We start from the raw sequence: 17,969 nt of genomic DNA, 5'->3' as shown, positions 1-17,969 counted from the left end.
AGAACTGCTTGCTATAGCAAATTCCTCTTAATCTCCCTCCTAAATCTTTGAGAATATAATCCTGAAACAATGAAAGAAGAACCTATTCCTAGTGCTGGGTGAATATAAAGAATGTTTTTATTATTGTTCCTTTTCATTTATTTTCCATTTAAAGAGGTTATTAGTGTTTTACCATCAGACATGTTGAAGTACTGACACATTTAACTATTTAAAGTCTGTCGGTCTGTTGACCATTGACCACCACACCTGTTCCCAGCAGTGATTCAAGCTGCTCAAGGGGAGAGAGGGATTGAACAGCCAAATAAGCTAGAGAACATGAAAATACCAAGGTCACTCACTGAACATGCTCTAGTCGTCAGAGAATCCATAAACCATCAAAATTCATTCACCGCCCCTTCCGTTAAACGACAAAGAGCAGGCACTGACGCGACTGGGGTCTTTGGCCGATAAACCCAACAGGAAGGAAAGGCACAAACGCTCCCTTTGCCACAAGAGGACAACGGGCTTGAATTGCCTCATCTGTTGGTTTGCCAGCTTGCAGTCCTGTGAAGCTATAAAAAATACTCATCCTCTGTGATGTCTAATGCTGGACTGAAATATTTTGGCAAACTCAAAATGTCTCCAGCAAACAGACATGTTTCTATTTCATTTCACGATGGGAACTTGGGACAACCCTTTAGCATGGCAATCCACCACTATATGAGCATGAGAGACGGCATGATTCTGTCTAGATGCTGCTTCAGGGCCCCTAGCATCGTTGCTCTAATGTTAGAAAACAGGGAAGAAGAACATACACGACGACAAAGTGCTGCTCTGAGGTCAGTACCACTGGATGAATGCATATTTTATTTATCACAGCGTCAACTCCATTACAGACTGAAAACTGGAAGTGGATGTGAGTAAGATGATTATTCAGATGTGAGGCCGAGCCAGGTGGACAAATCAGTCTGCAGATTCTGTATCCTAACGCTGCAGGCCCTGAGGGTCCACAGCCCAGGCTGGAAACCAGATTTGCAGAAGCTCTGAAAGAGAGTGAGGCCACAACGCCCTCTTATTTAATGATTTCCTTTCTCATTCCTAGGTTTAGGGGAAGCAAGGTGCCAAAACACTGGTTAACAAGAGAGATTCCTGAAGCCTCTATTGTCACACCCTCAGCTCTGCTCCTGCTGTAGCAGTCAGCACTTAGAGCATCTAGCAGATATGAAAATGGTCTATTAGAAAATCCCAGTCCTCAGTTTTTAGGGGGAAAAAAAAATCCAGCCTAACTAAAAAATAGTCAGGATCTAGTGGACAAAAATATTGATGTATTGAAATCGCAACATTTCAAACTCAAAAGCTACCTCCACTCTGAATCCTTGATCCCCATCCTCACTTAAAAAAGCATAATGGATACAGATTTCAACTTCCATTTAGGATTCCAGAAACACATTGATCTGGGAAGACAAAATTTTCAACCTTCTCAAGTCGATCTCCCAAATCACTTTTTCTCGGCCTCTGTTTCCTTCTCTGACAAAGAAAGTAGTCTCAGTGGTTTTCAAACATTTTCAAAAGCTTTTTAAAATAATAAAGTATTAGTCAAGATTGCAACATATAATATAGCTAAGAGGGTGAAGGAGTTCTCTAGGCAGCTCAAATCTTTGTTATTTAGTTAGAACATTCTTCATGATTGGTGGAATCCCTGAAATGCCTTCCTGGAGCCCAAGTGTTCTATGGTCACCCACTTTGAAAGCCACTGGATCAGGAGATAACCCGTTAAGTCCCTTCCAAGTCTGAAATGCTATGACCACTTCCTCTCCCCCCAGGCCATGACCCATACCTCAGGATTCCTGATGTCAGCCCTTCAGAGAGGGGTAGCCCTCGTCAAGAAGCCATGCTTGTCTTTTCTAGCCATCGACACTTAGAAAATAAACAAAAACAGTTGTTTTCCCATGACCTCTATTTTGTCCTTTCAGGCAATGGGTCCATTCACTGAACTAATCTGTCTTGAGCAGCTATGTGGATGGGTTGGTTGGAGGAGCTGTATTTTGTCCCAGGGATTAGTACTATGAGTCATAGGACCACTGACCTTAGGGCTTGCTTTCTGCCGGGAGTTTGAGAGAGACAAGCATTTTCATCCTGCGTACTACAAGTTCAAGGTCAATTTTATGTCTAACATCTGAGGAACAAAAAGTGATCAAATTGCTTATAGCAAGAACTGAACACCGGAATTCTTGCCTTTTCAGGGATATGCCAATAACTTAGTCATTTACCTTGACTGACATTGAAATGAGTACAATAAGACTTACTACGCACTAAAAAGAGATTTAATGTAGTCTGCAAGGAATTTAGAAAGAGTTTTACATTGCTTTGTAAAATCTGCTAATAACAGAACTCATCACTACTTCGAAGAAAAATGGGATCATTAATCTTATGCAAGATGCATAGACACGTACATCCACCCAAACACTTCAGAAATTAAGTCAAACTAAAAAAGTATACTGAGCTGCTTTATATTAGTGGGGAAATGATTCAATGCTTTGTGAGAGCTCTTCAGCATCAAGGAAATAAGGATGTGCATTTGGGGAGGGGGTGGATCTGACTGACTATGAACAAAGAAGAGGAATAGGAGAAAATGGCTTCCGCTTGCTGCATCACATGCACATTCTGTGGGCTCACCCCATGCCCCTGCCTAGCCATGCTTCGCGACCCTTCACTTTCATCTTTAACACGCCCAAGAGCTAGAGTGGTAGAAAGTATATGTCCCTGATTTTCTACGACGCCTCCAATTTGACATCCCTTCATTTTCAAGTAAGATGCCTCCAATTTGAAATACTTTTTATTTTCAAGTAAGAACCTCACCACAACTCTGCTGGCTTCATAAAATAGCACTGCCCCCATTTTACAAGAGAGGACACTGAGTCCAGGAAGCAAAATGGCCCGAACATCGACACCGCTGGAAGGTGACACGAGTACTCACACACACCGTGCCTCCCAGACCAGGTGCCTGCTCAGAACGGCCGTTGGCCCGGTTGCCTGAAAATCCCTCAGAGTGTTCCAGTGAAAGAAAGTATCTGGGCCTCAGATTCTCTGTGGTGATTGTGTAAATCTCACTACTGCAGAAAAGTTATGCAGTCCCTTTCATGCTTCTGGTTTTGGTGCCACTTGGCTGTGCAGATTTCTAAAAGCTTTTGAATAGACTAATAAACACGGAATTGTTCTGAACATCTGTAAGCAAAATACGAAAAGATATTACCCACTGAATGAACATCCTGGGTTTTCTCGCCAGAAATGGGGTTATTTGTGTATTAGGCTAATGCACTGAAATTAACCCAGAATGCTTACCCATTGCAGAATGTCTTTTCATATTTTCATCTGTGTAGTCGTTATTATAAAATGTAAGAATAATTCTCTATCAGGGTATTCAGGAATCTGAATAGCTCAATTACTTCTAAAATCAATGTAGTTAAGCAACAGCATGCCAGTTAATCAGTTGGTTTGCATAACAAATGTTTGGGGGAGTTGGTGTGTTTTGTGTGTGTGTGTGCACATATGAATGTGTGTGTAAAGAGAAATCCAGGGTCAGTGCAACACTTTAAAACAAATGTGAAAGATCAAGCTTCCATTTGATTACAGAGAAAGAATTCTGGAAGACAGGTACTATTTAATTCATTCAAGAAAGGCTACAGGAAATCTAGGCTCCCAGCGGTTATACCATCCCGGGTTTCTATGGGACCTCTAGTGCGAGGCATACACTGAGCTTTTAAGGAACACCAAATGAATGCACAAATCCTTGGAAGTCATTTTAGGATTAGAATGGTGACCACTAAGACTTAGATTACTTCTCAGCACATTATTAGAGGCAGCTCTGAAACACGACAAGAAATAGTGGCCAAACAGGGGCCATGAGCCATGCCACCTCAGATCCAAGCTGTGACTGGGTTCCCACTGCAGGAGCTGGTGGTGGGCGGCTCACAGAGGGCTCCAAATTCAGACCTGGAACATCTAGGAGATGCAACTTTCTCAGCCTGTGGCTCTCGTTTCAGTGCTAATTGATGAATCCAAGGAAGAGAAGTTTAAGTGCCTGCTACAGGAGAAAGGTCACTTTTAAAACAGGTTTAAAGGAAAAGACAGACACATGTGAGGGGCGGGAGTCACCAGGGAAAGGCAAGGAGGCAATCCCAGCCTTTGGCAAATCATTGTGGTCTGCCTTCTCTCAGCTTTGAAAGCCAAATTTCCATTTTTATCATTTAATTTAACCCAAGGTTAATCCAATATGGACAGAATGACCTGTATAGACAAAACTCACAATAAACTGAGATATACATCTCAGAACGGCAGGTAACTGAATTTGAAATGAGAATTAGAACTGTCTGGCTGACCAACCTGGTCTCGTTGCATTTTCTTTCCATAAATAATCTCCCCAGGAGGACAAAAGATGAGAAGTTTCTCCAGAGTGTGGATCAGAATAAGAGGAGTTACTGATAAAACTTAAAAGCATCAGGGTGCCAGGCTCTGGGAGTCTGTCCAGAAGCCAAACCAAATAGAGAAACCCAGAGGGTGCCAGCAGGACTTCCCCTTTCCCAGGCTGGCCTACCTGACCAGCCTCCCTGCTGAGGCCCTCTTTTTTTTTTTCCTTCTTGCATATGGCAAGGCATTCCATCAGGTTACTCTGAGGTCCTACAGATCTGGAAGCCACGCTCTCTTCTAAGCAACTACCTATCTCCACTCTGAGCATTTCAGGCTTGTTTTATACATCACTCCCAAAGGGCAAATTCATTGCCTTCAGGAACTGTTGTCCCCCTATACCTTCTCCGGATATCAGACTCAGGTATCATGCAGATCACCTGTCCTGTAACCCACCTATTAGTGAGCCATTAATGAAGGTTCTACTTACATGTCAGACTCAACTCTGTCCATGTGGTCACCATCATGGGATCACCTCTTCTCCTGGCTCTTACTAGAAGCCATACACTTTTCTGTGTGCCTTACTGCACCTCCAGCTCAGGTCTCAGAACCACAGGAGCATCAACAGCCACAAAGAAATACCATTCCGACATTAATATGCATCTTACCCGGATACACACTTGCTTTTACACTCACATACACACTCGCTCGCTCGCTCATCCCCCAAGCTAGCACACACCCACTGGCACGCGGGCATGACAAACTGCAGCCAATGTTTCTGGTTCCATGGCTTCCATGGTGATCCATGTAATCACCAGTCTGTGGGCCAAGACAATGCTGTGGCAGCTCTGACATTAATCACCATGGGATAGGTTGGGGTTTGGGGGTCGGGGGGGAGTGGTAGAACTAGCCCTTTGGATTTTGAAAACTACCCCCCCTTCGAGTGCTATCCCTGGAATTCTGGCACCTTCCCCAAGAAACCAAATGGCACCTTAGGCTCAAGCGTACTTGCCATATGAGAAGGAATTTGGCAGACAGTCCAGATCCTAGGCTTTGTTTCTTGAACGAACAAATGAATGAATGAATACCTTTACAAAAGACTCTGCTGTGACCAAAGTTTTACAGCCTTAATTATAAACACAAGAGTAAGAAATTTTGAAATGAATCCAAATACTGGAGCACAGACTAGTATTTCTCTCCTGTGAAACCTCAGCGACTATTAGGCATCTTAGTGGAGCTTTGGTTTTTCTTCCTCTCAAGTTAGACCCCTCCAGGGCTGACTTGTCCAATATGGCTTTGGGCACCCAAGGCTTCAGCAGGGAAGCCCTCCCAGTATAACCTGCTTTCTGTTTCCCCCATCCTCTCCTTGGTCAAAAATCCTTAATTAGCTGGTTACCCTAATTACTCTAGCTGGGAACCTTGTTTGTTCTCCTTCCCTGCTATTCCCAGGGATCTGAAGGCTCTACCACTTCTGTGCCAGAGGGTCCTTTCTATCACAGTTTCTCTCTGGCTTTTTGTGTTTTCCTTTCATGATCAGAACAAAAAAAAAAGCCCAGGGAAAGAAATCATCTCTCCTTCTGTGTCTGGGTAAGACCCCATAACCATCATTTCCCAATCAGGAACAAGTTTCCATGACAACCATGCTTCCCAATGCCACCACTAACTTAGCAGGTAGTGTTCACATCAAATACAGAGTTCTTTACCAACCTCTGTGGCTTCTATACAAGACTCTAAGATATTGGCTGTTTGCATGAACTGTATCTTAAAAGAATTTTGTCCTCTGCCCTTTGAAACATCAGAAAGACAAAAAAAAATTGCTTTGCATTTTCTTAACTTGTAATCATCACAAAGCACACCAATTTTTTAAAAGTATAACAGAGGGATGGACACGAAAGAGTGTGGGACGCGGTGGAAGGAAGTATGAATGGACGAACGGAGAACCACTGGGATGTGACAGTTGGGTGACAGACGCCAAGGTCAGTGGCATAAACTTGGAGCTGAGAGCTGATGAGGTTGGAATTCCTGCTATATGTGACCTTGGGGAAGTTCCTTTTCCTCTCTAAGCCTCAACACTCCCTCTGTAAAGGACAGAAACTGGGACATTTCACGGAATCCTTTGGAAGAATAGATGGAAAAAAAGCAAAGAGGCAAAAAATGCTTCTTACAGTGTCTGGCACATAGTAGGAGTTCAACAAAGGGCAATTAGCATACTGTTCTTATTAACATAAAGAGTTGAATCAGAACAAGTCTGAGCAAACAAGAAACCAAGTATTCTAATTGATTATTAACATTTTGCTGGTGGAGAATAACAGTACAAGCAGTAGATATTTGGAGGTTTTCTTAGCAACCTTTTCTCTTGGGCTATTAAGTCAGGTCTGCAATTATGGGAAGGAATCTATTCATTTCCATTCCTGAGACTTAAGAGGATACACCTGGGCAATCTCCAGGGTTCATCTGAATCTACTTATAGCTCTGCATAAGCATTTGTTTAATTTCGAAACAGATGCAAAGAAAAATCTTGGATTAACCATTAAAGTATGTGTTCGATCTTCCACATTTTCAACACCAATGAGTATATTTCAGTTCTTCCGTAAAGGCAAGGAAAACAAGAATATGTACGTTTTTATGATATTTTCAATATTGCACAGCTCAAATTTCATTTCAAAACCATAATTCTTATTGCAGCAAACAAACCAACATGCTCATTATTGAACAAACTCCCATACTTCAACTCCCCCGGCCCAAGCTGCATTCACAGTGCCCTCAGAGAGCTGAGAGGCCCTTCCACAAGTAACACCAATTCAACCCTTTATTTTTAAAAGATAAAACTACTTATGTATTTTTAAAATCCTAGTTTTGTCACTATGGTGGACTACATATCTAGATAATAAACCCTCCCTATTAAGAACTCTTAAGAGAGGTGCCCAGGTGGCTCAGTCAGTTAAACATCCAACTCTTGATTTTGGCTCAGGTCATGATCTTGGAGTTGTGAGATTGAGCTCTGCCTTGTACTCCATGCTCAGCAGGAAGTCTGTTTGAGATTCTCTCCTTCGGCCCCTCCCCCTACTCATGATCACTTGCTCCCTCTCCAAAATAAATAAATAAATCTAAAAAAAAAGAACTCAAGATACTGAATAAAGTATTTTTGTAAATGTGTTTTACAGTATGGATGTTCCTCAAAACATTAAAAATAAAACTATCCTATGATGCAGCAATCTCTCTTTGGGGTATATATCCTAATAAAATGAAATCAGTAACTCAAAGAGAAAGCTACGTCCCCATGTTCACCTCAGCGTCACCCACAATAGCGACGGTTTGGAAACAACCTAAGTGTCCGTCAGCAGAAGAATGGATAAAGATATCGTGATATATATATATCTCAAACACAGTATTATTCAGCCTTACACATGAAGGAAATTCTGCCACTTGCAACAATATGGATGAAGCTGGAAGAAATTATGCTAAGTGAAATTAAACCAGACACAGAAAAAAATGTATACTGCATGTTCTCACTTGTATGTGGAATCTAAAAAAAAATCACACTCATAGAAGCAGAGAGTAGAATGGTGGCTACCAGGGGTAGGAGTAGAAGTAAGCAGGAAAATGTTCGTCAAAGGGTACAAACTTCCTGTTATGGAGGATGAATTAGTTCTAGAGAGCTAATGTACAGCACAGTGATGGTAGTTAATAATACTGTATTGTTCACTTGAAATCTGCTAAGAGGGTAGATCAGAGGCGCTCCTGCCACAAAATATAAGTATGTGAGGAGATGGGTATGTTATTAGCTATAGTAATCATTTCACTCTGTATATCAAAACATCATGTCATACACTTTCATTATGTACCATTCTTATTTGAAAAATGAAAAAAGTGTTTAAAAGAGAAAAAAAACTGTTTTAAGTGCTATGTGAGCTGGCAGAGAAGTAAAGGAAATCCTTGAAGGTCAGAATAAAAAACAGATCTAGAATGGTTGTCTGGTGTCTGAGCTAGAATTTGCCATGGGGGCATCTGCCTATCCTGGTAGCCAAATATTTTTCTGTAAAGGGCTAACTCATAAATGTTTTAGGTTTTGCAGCCCATACAATCTCTGTCATATCCACTCAACTGTGCCATTGTGCCATGAAAGTATTCACAGATAATAGATAAATAAATGGGTATGGCTGGGTTTCTATAAGACTTTATTTACATAACCTGGCAGTGGGCAGGATTTAGCCTGTAAGCCACAGTTTGCCAATCCCTTTATTGTAGACTAGATTTGAATGTCTTACCCATGGAGAAACAATTACAGTGTGTGATATTTTCCCCATATAGTAGACTACTGCGCTCTTCATACCCCTCCGTATACCTGCCTTTGGGGGATCCCTCCCACATTGACTCTGGGCTAGACCACGTGACTTGCTTTTGTCAGTGGGACACTAGTAAATATGATACAAACAGAAACTTGAAAAGTGTTAGCAGAATGAGGCTTATCCTCTCTTGCTGCTCCTGGGATCTCTGCACCCACCAGGTGCAGAGAATTTGCCCAGGCCAGTGTATTGAAGACATGGTCCATCATTCCCCCTACCCCAGCCAACAAAAAAGGACAGCCAGCACCAAATGCAGACCTATGAGTGAAGCCATCCTAGACCAACTAGTCTCCAGGCAGCCTACCAGTTGACTGGAGTCACATGAGTGAGCCCAGACGAGCCCAGCAGAAGAACCACCAAGATGAGAGCAATCAAAATTGCTGACCCACATAATCATAAGCTAGTAAGTGATTGCTTTAGAATTAAGTTTTGCAGTGATTATTCTGCAACAAAAGCTAAATGATACATTCCATAGGAAATCTATTATCTTCTAAAAATATGAAGTGAGAGGGGTGCCTGGGTGGCTTAGTGGGTTGAGTGTCTGACTCTTGGTTTTGGCTCAGGCCATGATCTCAGGATCCTGAGATCAAGCCCCACATCAGGGTCTGCATCTCAGCAGGGAGTCTGCTTGAGATGCTCTCCCCCCTCTTCCCCTTCCTCTGCCCCTCCCCCTGCTTGCACATGCACACTGTCTAAAATAAATAAATTAATCTTAAAAAAGTAAAATAAAAACATAAAGTGAGAGATCAACAAGTATATTTATAGAAATGGGAAAGAAAAGACTGAGGCAACACAAAACATTATATTTGCATTTTAAAGATCCTGTCACCTGCCAGCAGAGACAAGCCCTTTGTTGCTCCTTATAATAGAAGTTGGAGGAAATTCTTCCTACCTGAACAGACTTCTTTATAAGTAGGATTAGAAGTGTAGCCTCCTGCATAACCAACTTGAGTTGAATATACTCCTTTCATGGTCCAGAATTTCCTTTCAGCTCCCCAGAAACAGCCCATTCCTAAGAAAAACATAAGACACTGATTAGTCCTTTGTCAAAAACAGTCATTGCATATTAGAAGCCCTGTTATACTAGAAAAGAGAAGTTATTCATGTCATTTGGTAATCAAAAATAAGATGATCCTTTAAAGAAGGACAGTTCAATGGAGCAACCTAAGTGTCCATCAATAGACGATGGGTAAGGAAGATGTGGTACACACACACAAACACACATACGCATATGCGCACACACACACTGGAATATCATGCAACCACAAAAAAAGGATGAGATCATGCCATTTGAGACAAAATGAATGTACCTAGAGGGTATTATGCTAAGTGAAATAAGTCAGACTCAGAAAGACTAACACCATATGATTTCACTCATAAGTGGAATCAAAAAACTAATAACAACAACAAGGAATGAACACACAACAAAAAGCAGAATCAAACCTATAAATACAGAGAACTGATGGTTGTGGTGGCGGGGGGAGGTTGGGAGATGGGCAAAATAGGTGAAAGACAGTAGGAGATACAGGCTTCCAGTTATGGAATGAATAAGTCACAGGAATAAAAGGCACAGCATAAGGAATATAGTCAATGATATTGTAATAGCATTGTATCAGAACAGATGGTAGCTACACTTACGGTGAATATAGCATAATGTGTAAACTTGTTGAACCACTATGTTGTACACCTAAGACTAACGTAACATTGTGTGTCAACTATACTCAAATAAAAAAGAAACATGTTAGAAATCAAGAAGAAAAAAATCAATTAATTAAGAAGAATTTTTAACATCTAAAAATAATTTTATTTAAGGCTATTTGCTTAGAATGTCTCTTTGCTTAATTGTGCAAAAACTTAGCCTCAAATTTTCATGAAGTTGGTAAAGTATACCTTTCCAAATAACATAGTAAAAAGATAACTGCATTTGATGGATGATTTCAACACTCAATTCATTATGGACTTGTTAAAACATAACTTGTATTAATAGCATAAATTTATTTAATGATCGGCATCCTGTTCACGCTTTTGAAAAAAAAATTCCAACAAAGAAAAGTAACACTAACTTACTGACTTAAATGGGAAAACTTCCCAAAATCAACACAGATTGATGTAGTTTTCAATTAACAATTTTACGTAATGTGTTGAGTTTCTTCAAAAATGTTTAAGTCAATATAAACTTTCACGTGATAAATTACTGCTCACGAAAGGGTGAGTTCTGTTACTAAACATAACGACTGAGGAAACAGAGAAGGGGGAAGGCAGAGAAAGAGACAACAACAACAAATACACAAAGGAGCTCAGAAAAAATAGCATTCCATTCAACTAGCAAACATTGTGCTCCTATCAGTAGTTACTGGAGTCTTCCGAACATACGGTGAAAACCAAGACTTAGCTCCCAAGAATGCACATACTTACTTCAAAAATGTAGCATTACATCTCCCTGGGCTCCAAATAAGGAGCCCTCACTTTCTACCCTGAGTTTCTAAACTGTCCACAACTGCTATTCTGTGACCAACTTCTAGATGTAAGCAAGATTACTGCCTTGCTCAAATTTTATACAGCTTTATTAAGTCATACATAATTAAGACCTTGGGAAGAACAACAGTTGGCAAATTAATATATGCCTCCTACTTCTACAATCACTGGATTTGTTAGACTCGATGACAGAACTGAAAGAAAAGTTAGATGGAAGTTTACTGAAATTCTTGACACTTGTTAATATTCTAAAATTCTGAACATTAATCACCAAAATGCAATGTGCATAATGCTATACACTATACAAAAATATATTTGCTCAAATGTGAGGGGAAATATATTGACCAAAAATAGATTAACAGTTAAAAAATAAGATATGACAAAAATTCACGTAGAAAAAAATTACTGTGGTGATAACAATGCCACATGGAAATATGTATATGACTATATCATAATTATCTAAGGCTAAATTTAAAAGGAAAAAACACAAGTATATGCATGTTCTTATAGAAAACTATGAAAAAAATAATCCATACCGAAATAGACGAGAAGGAAATATACAAAGTTATAACCACGATTGTTGTATAGTGGTGAAAATACAGGAATTTTTTTCATTTCATTTTCATTTTTCATTTTCAAGTGTTTCTATAGTAGTCATATTACTTTTAAAATTAAAAATTAAAAAAGAAAAATTCTAAGAAAAATATAACCATATGCACTGTTTGAGTTACAACTGCAAGATATCATTCTTCCCATTTACGAGTGAGCTGTTTGCTGCTAGTGAATATAGGTAAATATTTACTGAGTATTTATAAAAATGGACAATCTTCAAATCTCTGGAACAAGAATGTGCTACTAATTTTACTTCATTGCATTTCTGGGATCAGGGAATTATATTAGTCAAGATTTTCCAAAGAAACAGACCAATAGGGTATATATAGAGACAGATTTATTATGAGGATTATCTCCAGCAGCTGTAGAGGCTGAGAAGTCCATGATGTACGTTGTCAAGCCAGAGACCCAGGAAAGCTGGGACTATAATCCCAGCCCAAACTCAAAGGCCTGAGAACAGGGGAGCCAGTGATGTAAGTCCCCATCCAAGTCTGAAGGCTGGATAACCAGCGGCACTGATGTACAAGGGTGGGAGAAGATGGATGTCCCAGGTCAAACGAAGAGTAAATTCACCCTTCTTCTGGCATTTATTGTATCTGGGCCCTTGACAGATTGGAGGATGCCCCCCCACATTGGTGAGGGTGATCTTCTTTCCTCAGTCTACCAGTTCAAATCTCTTCCCAAAACATCCTCACAGACACATCCGGAAATGGCTATCCGGGCATCCCTCAGCCATGTCAAGTTGACATACAAAAGGAACCACCACTGAAACGATAACAGTGAATCTCTGGAGAAGGATAAGTAAAAAGTGAGGTGGGCAGCATTACTGAGCATAAAAGGCCAAGACACACCCAGGAGCTATGCAGTGTGATAAGCTGAAGGCATTCTAGCCCCTGAAGTTCAGAAGTCTGTGAGGTTCACTGAATAAAATACTTCTTTCTCGCACAACGACTAACACTGACGGTACCTAAGGTTACTTCAAGCTTTCAGCATTCTATGCACAAGGTACGTAATGGGCCATTTTAATAGCCAGCCTAACCTGACCATTGTCTACAGTCTCACGTTGATGGCCCCAGACTTTGTATCTTCACTATATCCTCATGCTATATAGAGTTATAACACTTACTTAACATGGATCTTGGCCAAACCAAAGTATTTGCTGCAGGTTATTTAATCCCCTTTTGATGTTTAACAGGGATCAAGAAAAGACCCCTGCTAGAGGGAGGATGACCCCACTCCAGCTGGGCACAGGCCTCCAGGGGGGGCCATGTGTGGCTGAAATAATGCCTCGGGGACCTGGTGTGTAATCAATGTCAAAATTTCTGGAGAGGTACTTAACTTAGAATAAGGGTTGTTGTAGGAATAAAACTCCTCCTTGAAGCAATCAGATGTTTCATCTAGTGGCTTCCAGTATAACCTAAGCATTGTTATTTGATTTTGAGTGTGTGTGTGTGTGTGTGTGTGTGTGTGTGTGTGCTTAAACAAAGGAAACAAGTTTATGACAAAATTTCTCAGAACTTACAATAATCTAGTAAAAAACATAAATATCATATATATATGTGCATGCTATATATTATATATGATATATAAATATATAAAAGGTAAGCATGCATTATTATCTTTAAAATATTTTATATTTTGGGGGACGCTTGGGTGGCTGAGTTGGTTGAGCATCGGACTCTTGATTTCGGCTCAGGTCATGATCTTAGGATTGTGAGATCGAGCCCCACATCGGGCTCTGCACTGGGTGTGGAGTCTGCTTGGGATTCTCTCTCTCCCTCTCTGCCTGCCCCCCTTGCCAGCTTACACACTCTCTCTCTCTAAAAAAATTAAGTAAATAAATAAATATTTTATATTTTTAACTATTTATTATAAAGTAAAACACAGGTACAGAAAAGCCATGCAGAACAGATGCATACCTCAACGTATTGTTATTATTAGGGAAACATTCTTATAACTACTAGCCAGGTCAAGAAATGGAACTTTTCCATTCCTCTCAGAACTCTGTCCTTGTATCACACCCCAATCACAATTCCCTTCCTCCCCTAAAAGTAATCACACTCTGATCTTTACAGTAATCACTTCCTTATGTTTCTTTATATGTTTATCACTCAAGGTGTCCATCCTGATACTATTGTTAGGTTGTGCCCTTTTTTTCTTAAATTTGATATGGCCTTAAGTTATTTTAATCATAGGTTCCCTCTCCATTCTTTTCCTCTGATTTATCCACTGAAGAAAACAAGACCCACCGACCTGCAGAGCTTCCCACAATGTAGATTTTGCCAATTGCACTCTCATGGCACAATTTGACTTGTTCCTCTATTCTTGGTATTTCCTGCAAATTTGCTGGATCCAGAACCTTGAACAGACTCAGATTTCATCCTTCGGCAAAAGTATAGGTGATACTATGTTCTTTTTTATGTAACATTTCAAATTTTTTTCCAGCTTTTTTGTGATATAATTGACTTATGACACTGTGTATGTTTAAGGTACACAGTATGATTTGGCATATATATATTAATGTATATATATACACATTCATATATAATAATAATTACAGTTAAATATTCAATATATATTCAGTAATTTATATACTCATTATATATAATGAATAATTAGAAAAATAAGTTTAGTTAACACATCCATCACCTCACATAATCACAACTTATTTTCAGTAGTAAGAACATTTAATATTAGCAACTTCCAAGTACACAATATTATTAACTATAGTAATCATAATGTATATTAGATCCCCAGAACTTATTCATCTTATAACCAGAAGTTTGTAGACTTTGACCAACATCAACCCTTTACTCCCACCTCCCCAAACCCCAGAAACCACCATTCTACTCTCCTTTCTATGAATTTGGCTTTTTTGTTTTTAAGATCCAATATAAGTGAGAGCAGATGGCATTTCTCTTTCTCAGTCTGACTGATTTCATTTAGCATAATGCCCTCAAGGTCTATTCATGTTGTTACAAATGGCAGGATTTCCCTATTTTTTACGGCCAAATAGTATTACACTGTATATAGACCATATCTTCTTTATCTAATCTGTCGAAGAACACTTAGGTTATTTCCCATGTCTTGGTTACTATGAATAATGTTGGAATGAACATGGGGGTGTACATATCTCTCCATGATAGTGATTTCATTTCCTTTAGATACATACCCAGAAGTAGGATGCTGGATCATACAGTAGTTCTATTTTTAATTTTTGAAAAACCTCCATGCTATTTCCATAATGGCTGTGCCACTTCACATTCCTATCAATAGCACAAGATCTTTTGTCTTTTTGGTAACAGCCATTCCAACAGGCGTGAGGTGATACCTAACCGTGGTTTTGATTTGCATTTCCCCGGTCATTAATGATGTTGAGTGTCTTTTCATGTACCTGTTGGCATCTGTATGCCCTTTTTGGAAAAATGTCTTCATTTTCAATCAAATTATTTGTTTTTTTTGGTATTGAGTTGTAGGAGCTCCTTGTATATTTTGGATATAAATCCTGAATCTGACATATGGTTTGCAATTATTTCCTCCATTCCATTATCTCTTCATTCTGCTGATAGTTACCGCTGCTGTGTAGAAGCTTCTTACTTTGATGTAATCCCACTTATTTGATTTTGTTTTTGTTGCTTGTGTTTTTGATGTCATATCCAAAATATCATTGTCAAGACCAATGTCAAGGAGCTTCTTCTCTAAGTTTTCTTCTGAAAGTTTTGTGATTTCAGGTCTCCACGTTCAAATCTTCAATCCGTTGCGAGTTATTTTTTGTGAGTGTTGCAAGATACGGGTCCAGTTTCACTTCTGCATGCAAAAAATCCACATTTCTCAACATCATTTATGTAAAAGACTATCTATTCCCCATTGAGTATTCTTGGCTCGATTATCAATTATTAGTTAATCCTATATGTGTGAGTTTATTTCTGGGCTCTCTATTCTATTACATTGGTCTACGTGTCTGTTTTTATGGCAGTACGCTGCTGTTTTGATTACCATAGCTTTGTAGTATAATTTGAAATCCTTAAGTGTGATGCTTAGAGCTTTGTTCTTTCTCAGAATTGCTTTGGCTACTTGAGGTCTTTTGTTGTTCCATACAACTTTTGGAATTGTTTTTCTATTTCTGTGAAAAACACCACTGGAATTTTGATATTAGGTTTGAGACAGGATTGCATTAATTCTATAGATGGCTTTAGGGAGTATGGACATCTTAACAATATTAATTCTTCCAATTCATGAACATGGAGTATCTTTCCATTTCTTTGTGTCTTCTTCAATTTCTTTCATTAATATCTTATAGTTTTTGGTGCTCAGATTACTCCACTACCTCAGGTTAATTTATTCCAAAGTATTTTATTGGTTTTGATGTCATTATGAGTGGGATTACTTTCTTTATTTCTCTTTCAGATATTTCAGTGTTAGTGTATAGAAATGCAACTGATTTTCAGATGTTCATTTTGTATCCTGAAATTTTACTGAATTCATTGATTAGTTCTAATGGTTGTTTTTGTTTTTTGGGGGGTTTTTTTGGTGAAGTTTTTAGGGTTTTTTCCATATAAGATAATGCCATCTTCAGACAGAGAAAATTTTACTTCTTCCTTTCTGATAGGATGTCTTCTATTTCTTTTCCTTGCCTAATTATTCTGGCACTGTGTTAAATAGGACTTTTGAGAGCGAGCACCCTTGCCTTGTTTCTGATCTGAGCAGAAAAGCTTTCAGCTTTTTCACTACTGAGTATGACGCTAGCTGTGGGTCTGTCATATATGGCCTTTATTATGTTGAGGTATGTTCCTTCTATATCTTCTTAAATTTGTTGAGAGTGTTTGTTATGAAAGGGTGTTGAATTCTGGTGAACAGTTTTTCTGCATCTTTGAGTGATACAATTTGTATCCTTCATTCCACTTTTTTTTTCCTTTCAGCACTTTGAATATATCATCCCACTGTCTATTGGTCTGCAAGGTTTCTGCAGAAAAATCCACTGACAGCCTAATGGGGCTTCCCTTGTATGTAATGAGTCATTTTTCTCTTGCTGCTTTCAAAATTCTTTCCTTGTCTTTGAATTTTAACATGATGATGAACTTGCCCACTCCAAGGCTGACCAATTTGTTTTAAAAATACCATTATAAACTCATTTATTTAAGTATATCTGATATATTTCACCATTTCAATCACTCCTCTCATGTAGGCTCCACTTGACATATCTTTGGCCAGAAAGAGCCTCTTCAAATTGCTTCCTGAGTTCCTTTGAAACATCCTCCATAGTTTCCTAGTACTTCCTTGCTACCTGGTATGACAGAATGTTTCAGGCTCATCTTGTATATTTCCTACCTCATACCTGCAATCAGCCATTTCTCTAAGAAACCTGATTTCTTAAAATGAGGAAAGGGATTTCAACACCATGACCTGGGTACTAGTGATGCTTGTTGAGAGAGTCCAGCCATGGGACACCAAGAAACCATGTGGCTGAAATTGCCCATCTAAGTACTGTCAGACCTACCATATCATAAGATCAATAAAGTGCAGCAATAATCCACCATAAGATAGGAGTTATACATCTGGAATTATACACTAGCAGGACCACAAGGCATAAGCTGCACGAATAGGTAGCCAGACCTTTACAGCATGCACCAGGATTACACCAACACCACTCCCTCAGTTTACAACTATGGCTGAATGGGGATTCTCTACAAGCAGCTGAAGAACAAGAAAAAGACTGGATTTTTGGTTATGGAAGGTTGGCTTATTGTGTACTGATGCAAGTCAACGATGCATAGTAGTTACACTGTGGTCTCACCGGGGAGGGGCCATAAAACATAACGGCGAAGGAAAATCCTCCCAACCAGTAAGTAACCTTCAAGAAGTGCACCAGTTATCCATTTCATGTGTAAGGAAAAGTAGCCCAAGTTTAGCACATATGTAAATTCATAGGCAGGAGCAAATGACTTGGCTGGCTAGTGAGAATCCAGAAACAAACAAACAAAAACAAAAAACAAAAACAAAACAAAACCCCCTGAAAGACAGCAAATAAGGAAATCTAAAGTTAAAGTATGTAGATGCACATATAGGAGTGATTATGCAGTATGAAGGTATTTGCATCCCACGTCAATGTTAACGTCAGGCAGAGAGCATCCAACAAGAAACAGGCACTAAATA

General features: G+C 39.3%; 1 protein-coding gene across 4 annotated transcripts in view; it reads right to left on the bottom strand.

Annotated features, from left to right (window-relative positions):
- The window catches only part of MSRA (methionine sulfoxide reductase A), a 426,011-nt gene that overhangs the window by 201,391 nt on the left and 206,651 nt on the right, over positions 1-17,969 (bottom strand). For all 4 annotated transcript variants that reach the window (XM_002918865.4, XM_019799298.2, XM_011224521.3 and 1 more), the window contains one exon: positions 9,622-9,741. In XM_002918865.4, coding sequence (XP_002918911.1) covers positions 9,622-9,741 — 120 coding nt within the window. The remainder of the gene's footprint in view (positions 1-9,621; positions 9,742-17,969) is intronic.

This window comes from Ailuropoda melanoleuca, chromosome 5 (assembly GCF_002007445.2).
Source record: "Ailuropoda melanoleuca isolate Jingjing chromosome 5, ASM200744v2, whole genome shotgun sequence".
In the NCBI taxonomy this organism is placed as follows: Eukaryota; Metazoa; Chordata; class Mammalia; order Carnivora; family Ursidae; genus Ailuropoda; species Ailuropoda melanoleuca.
The sequence above is the reverse complement of the archived record's forward strand: the minus strand, read 5'-3'. Positions and strand labels throughout refer to the sequence as shown.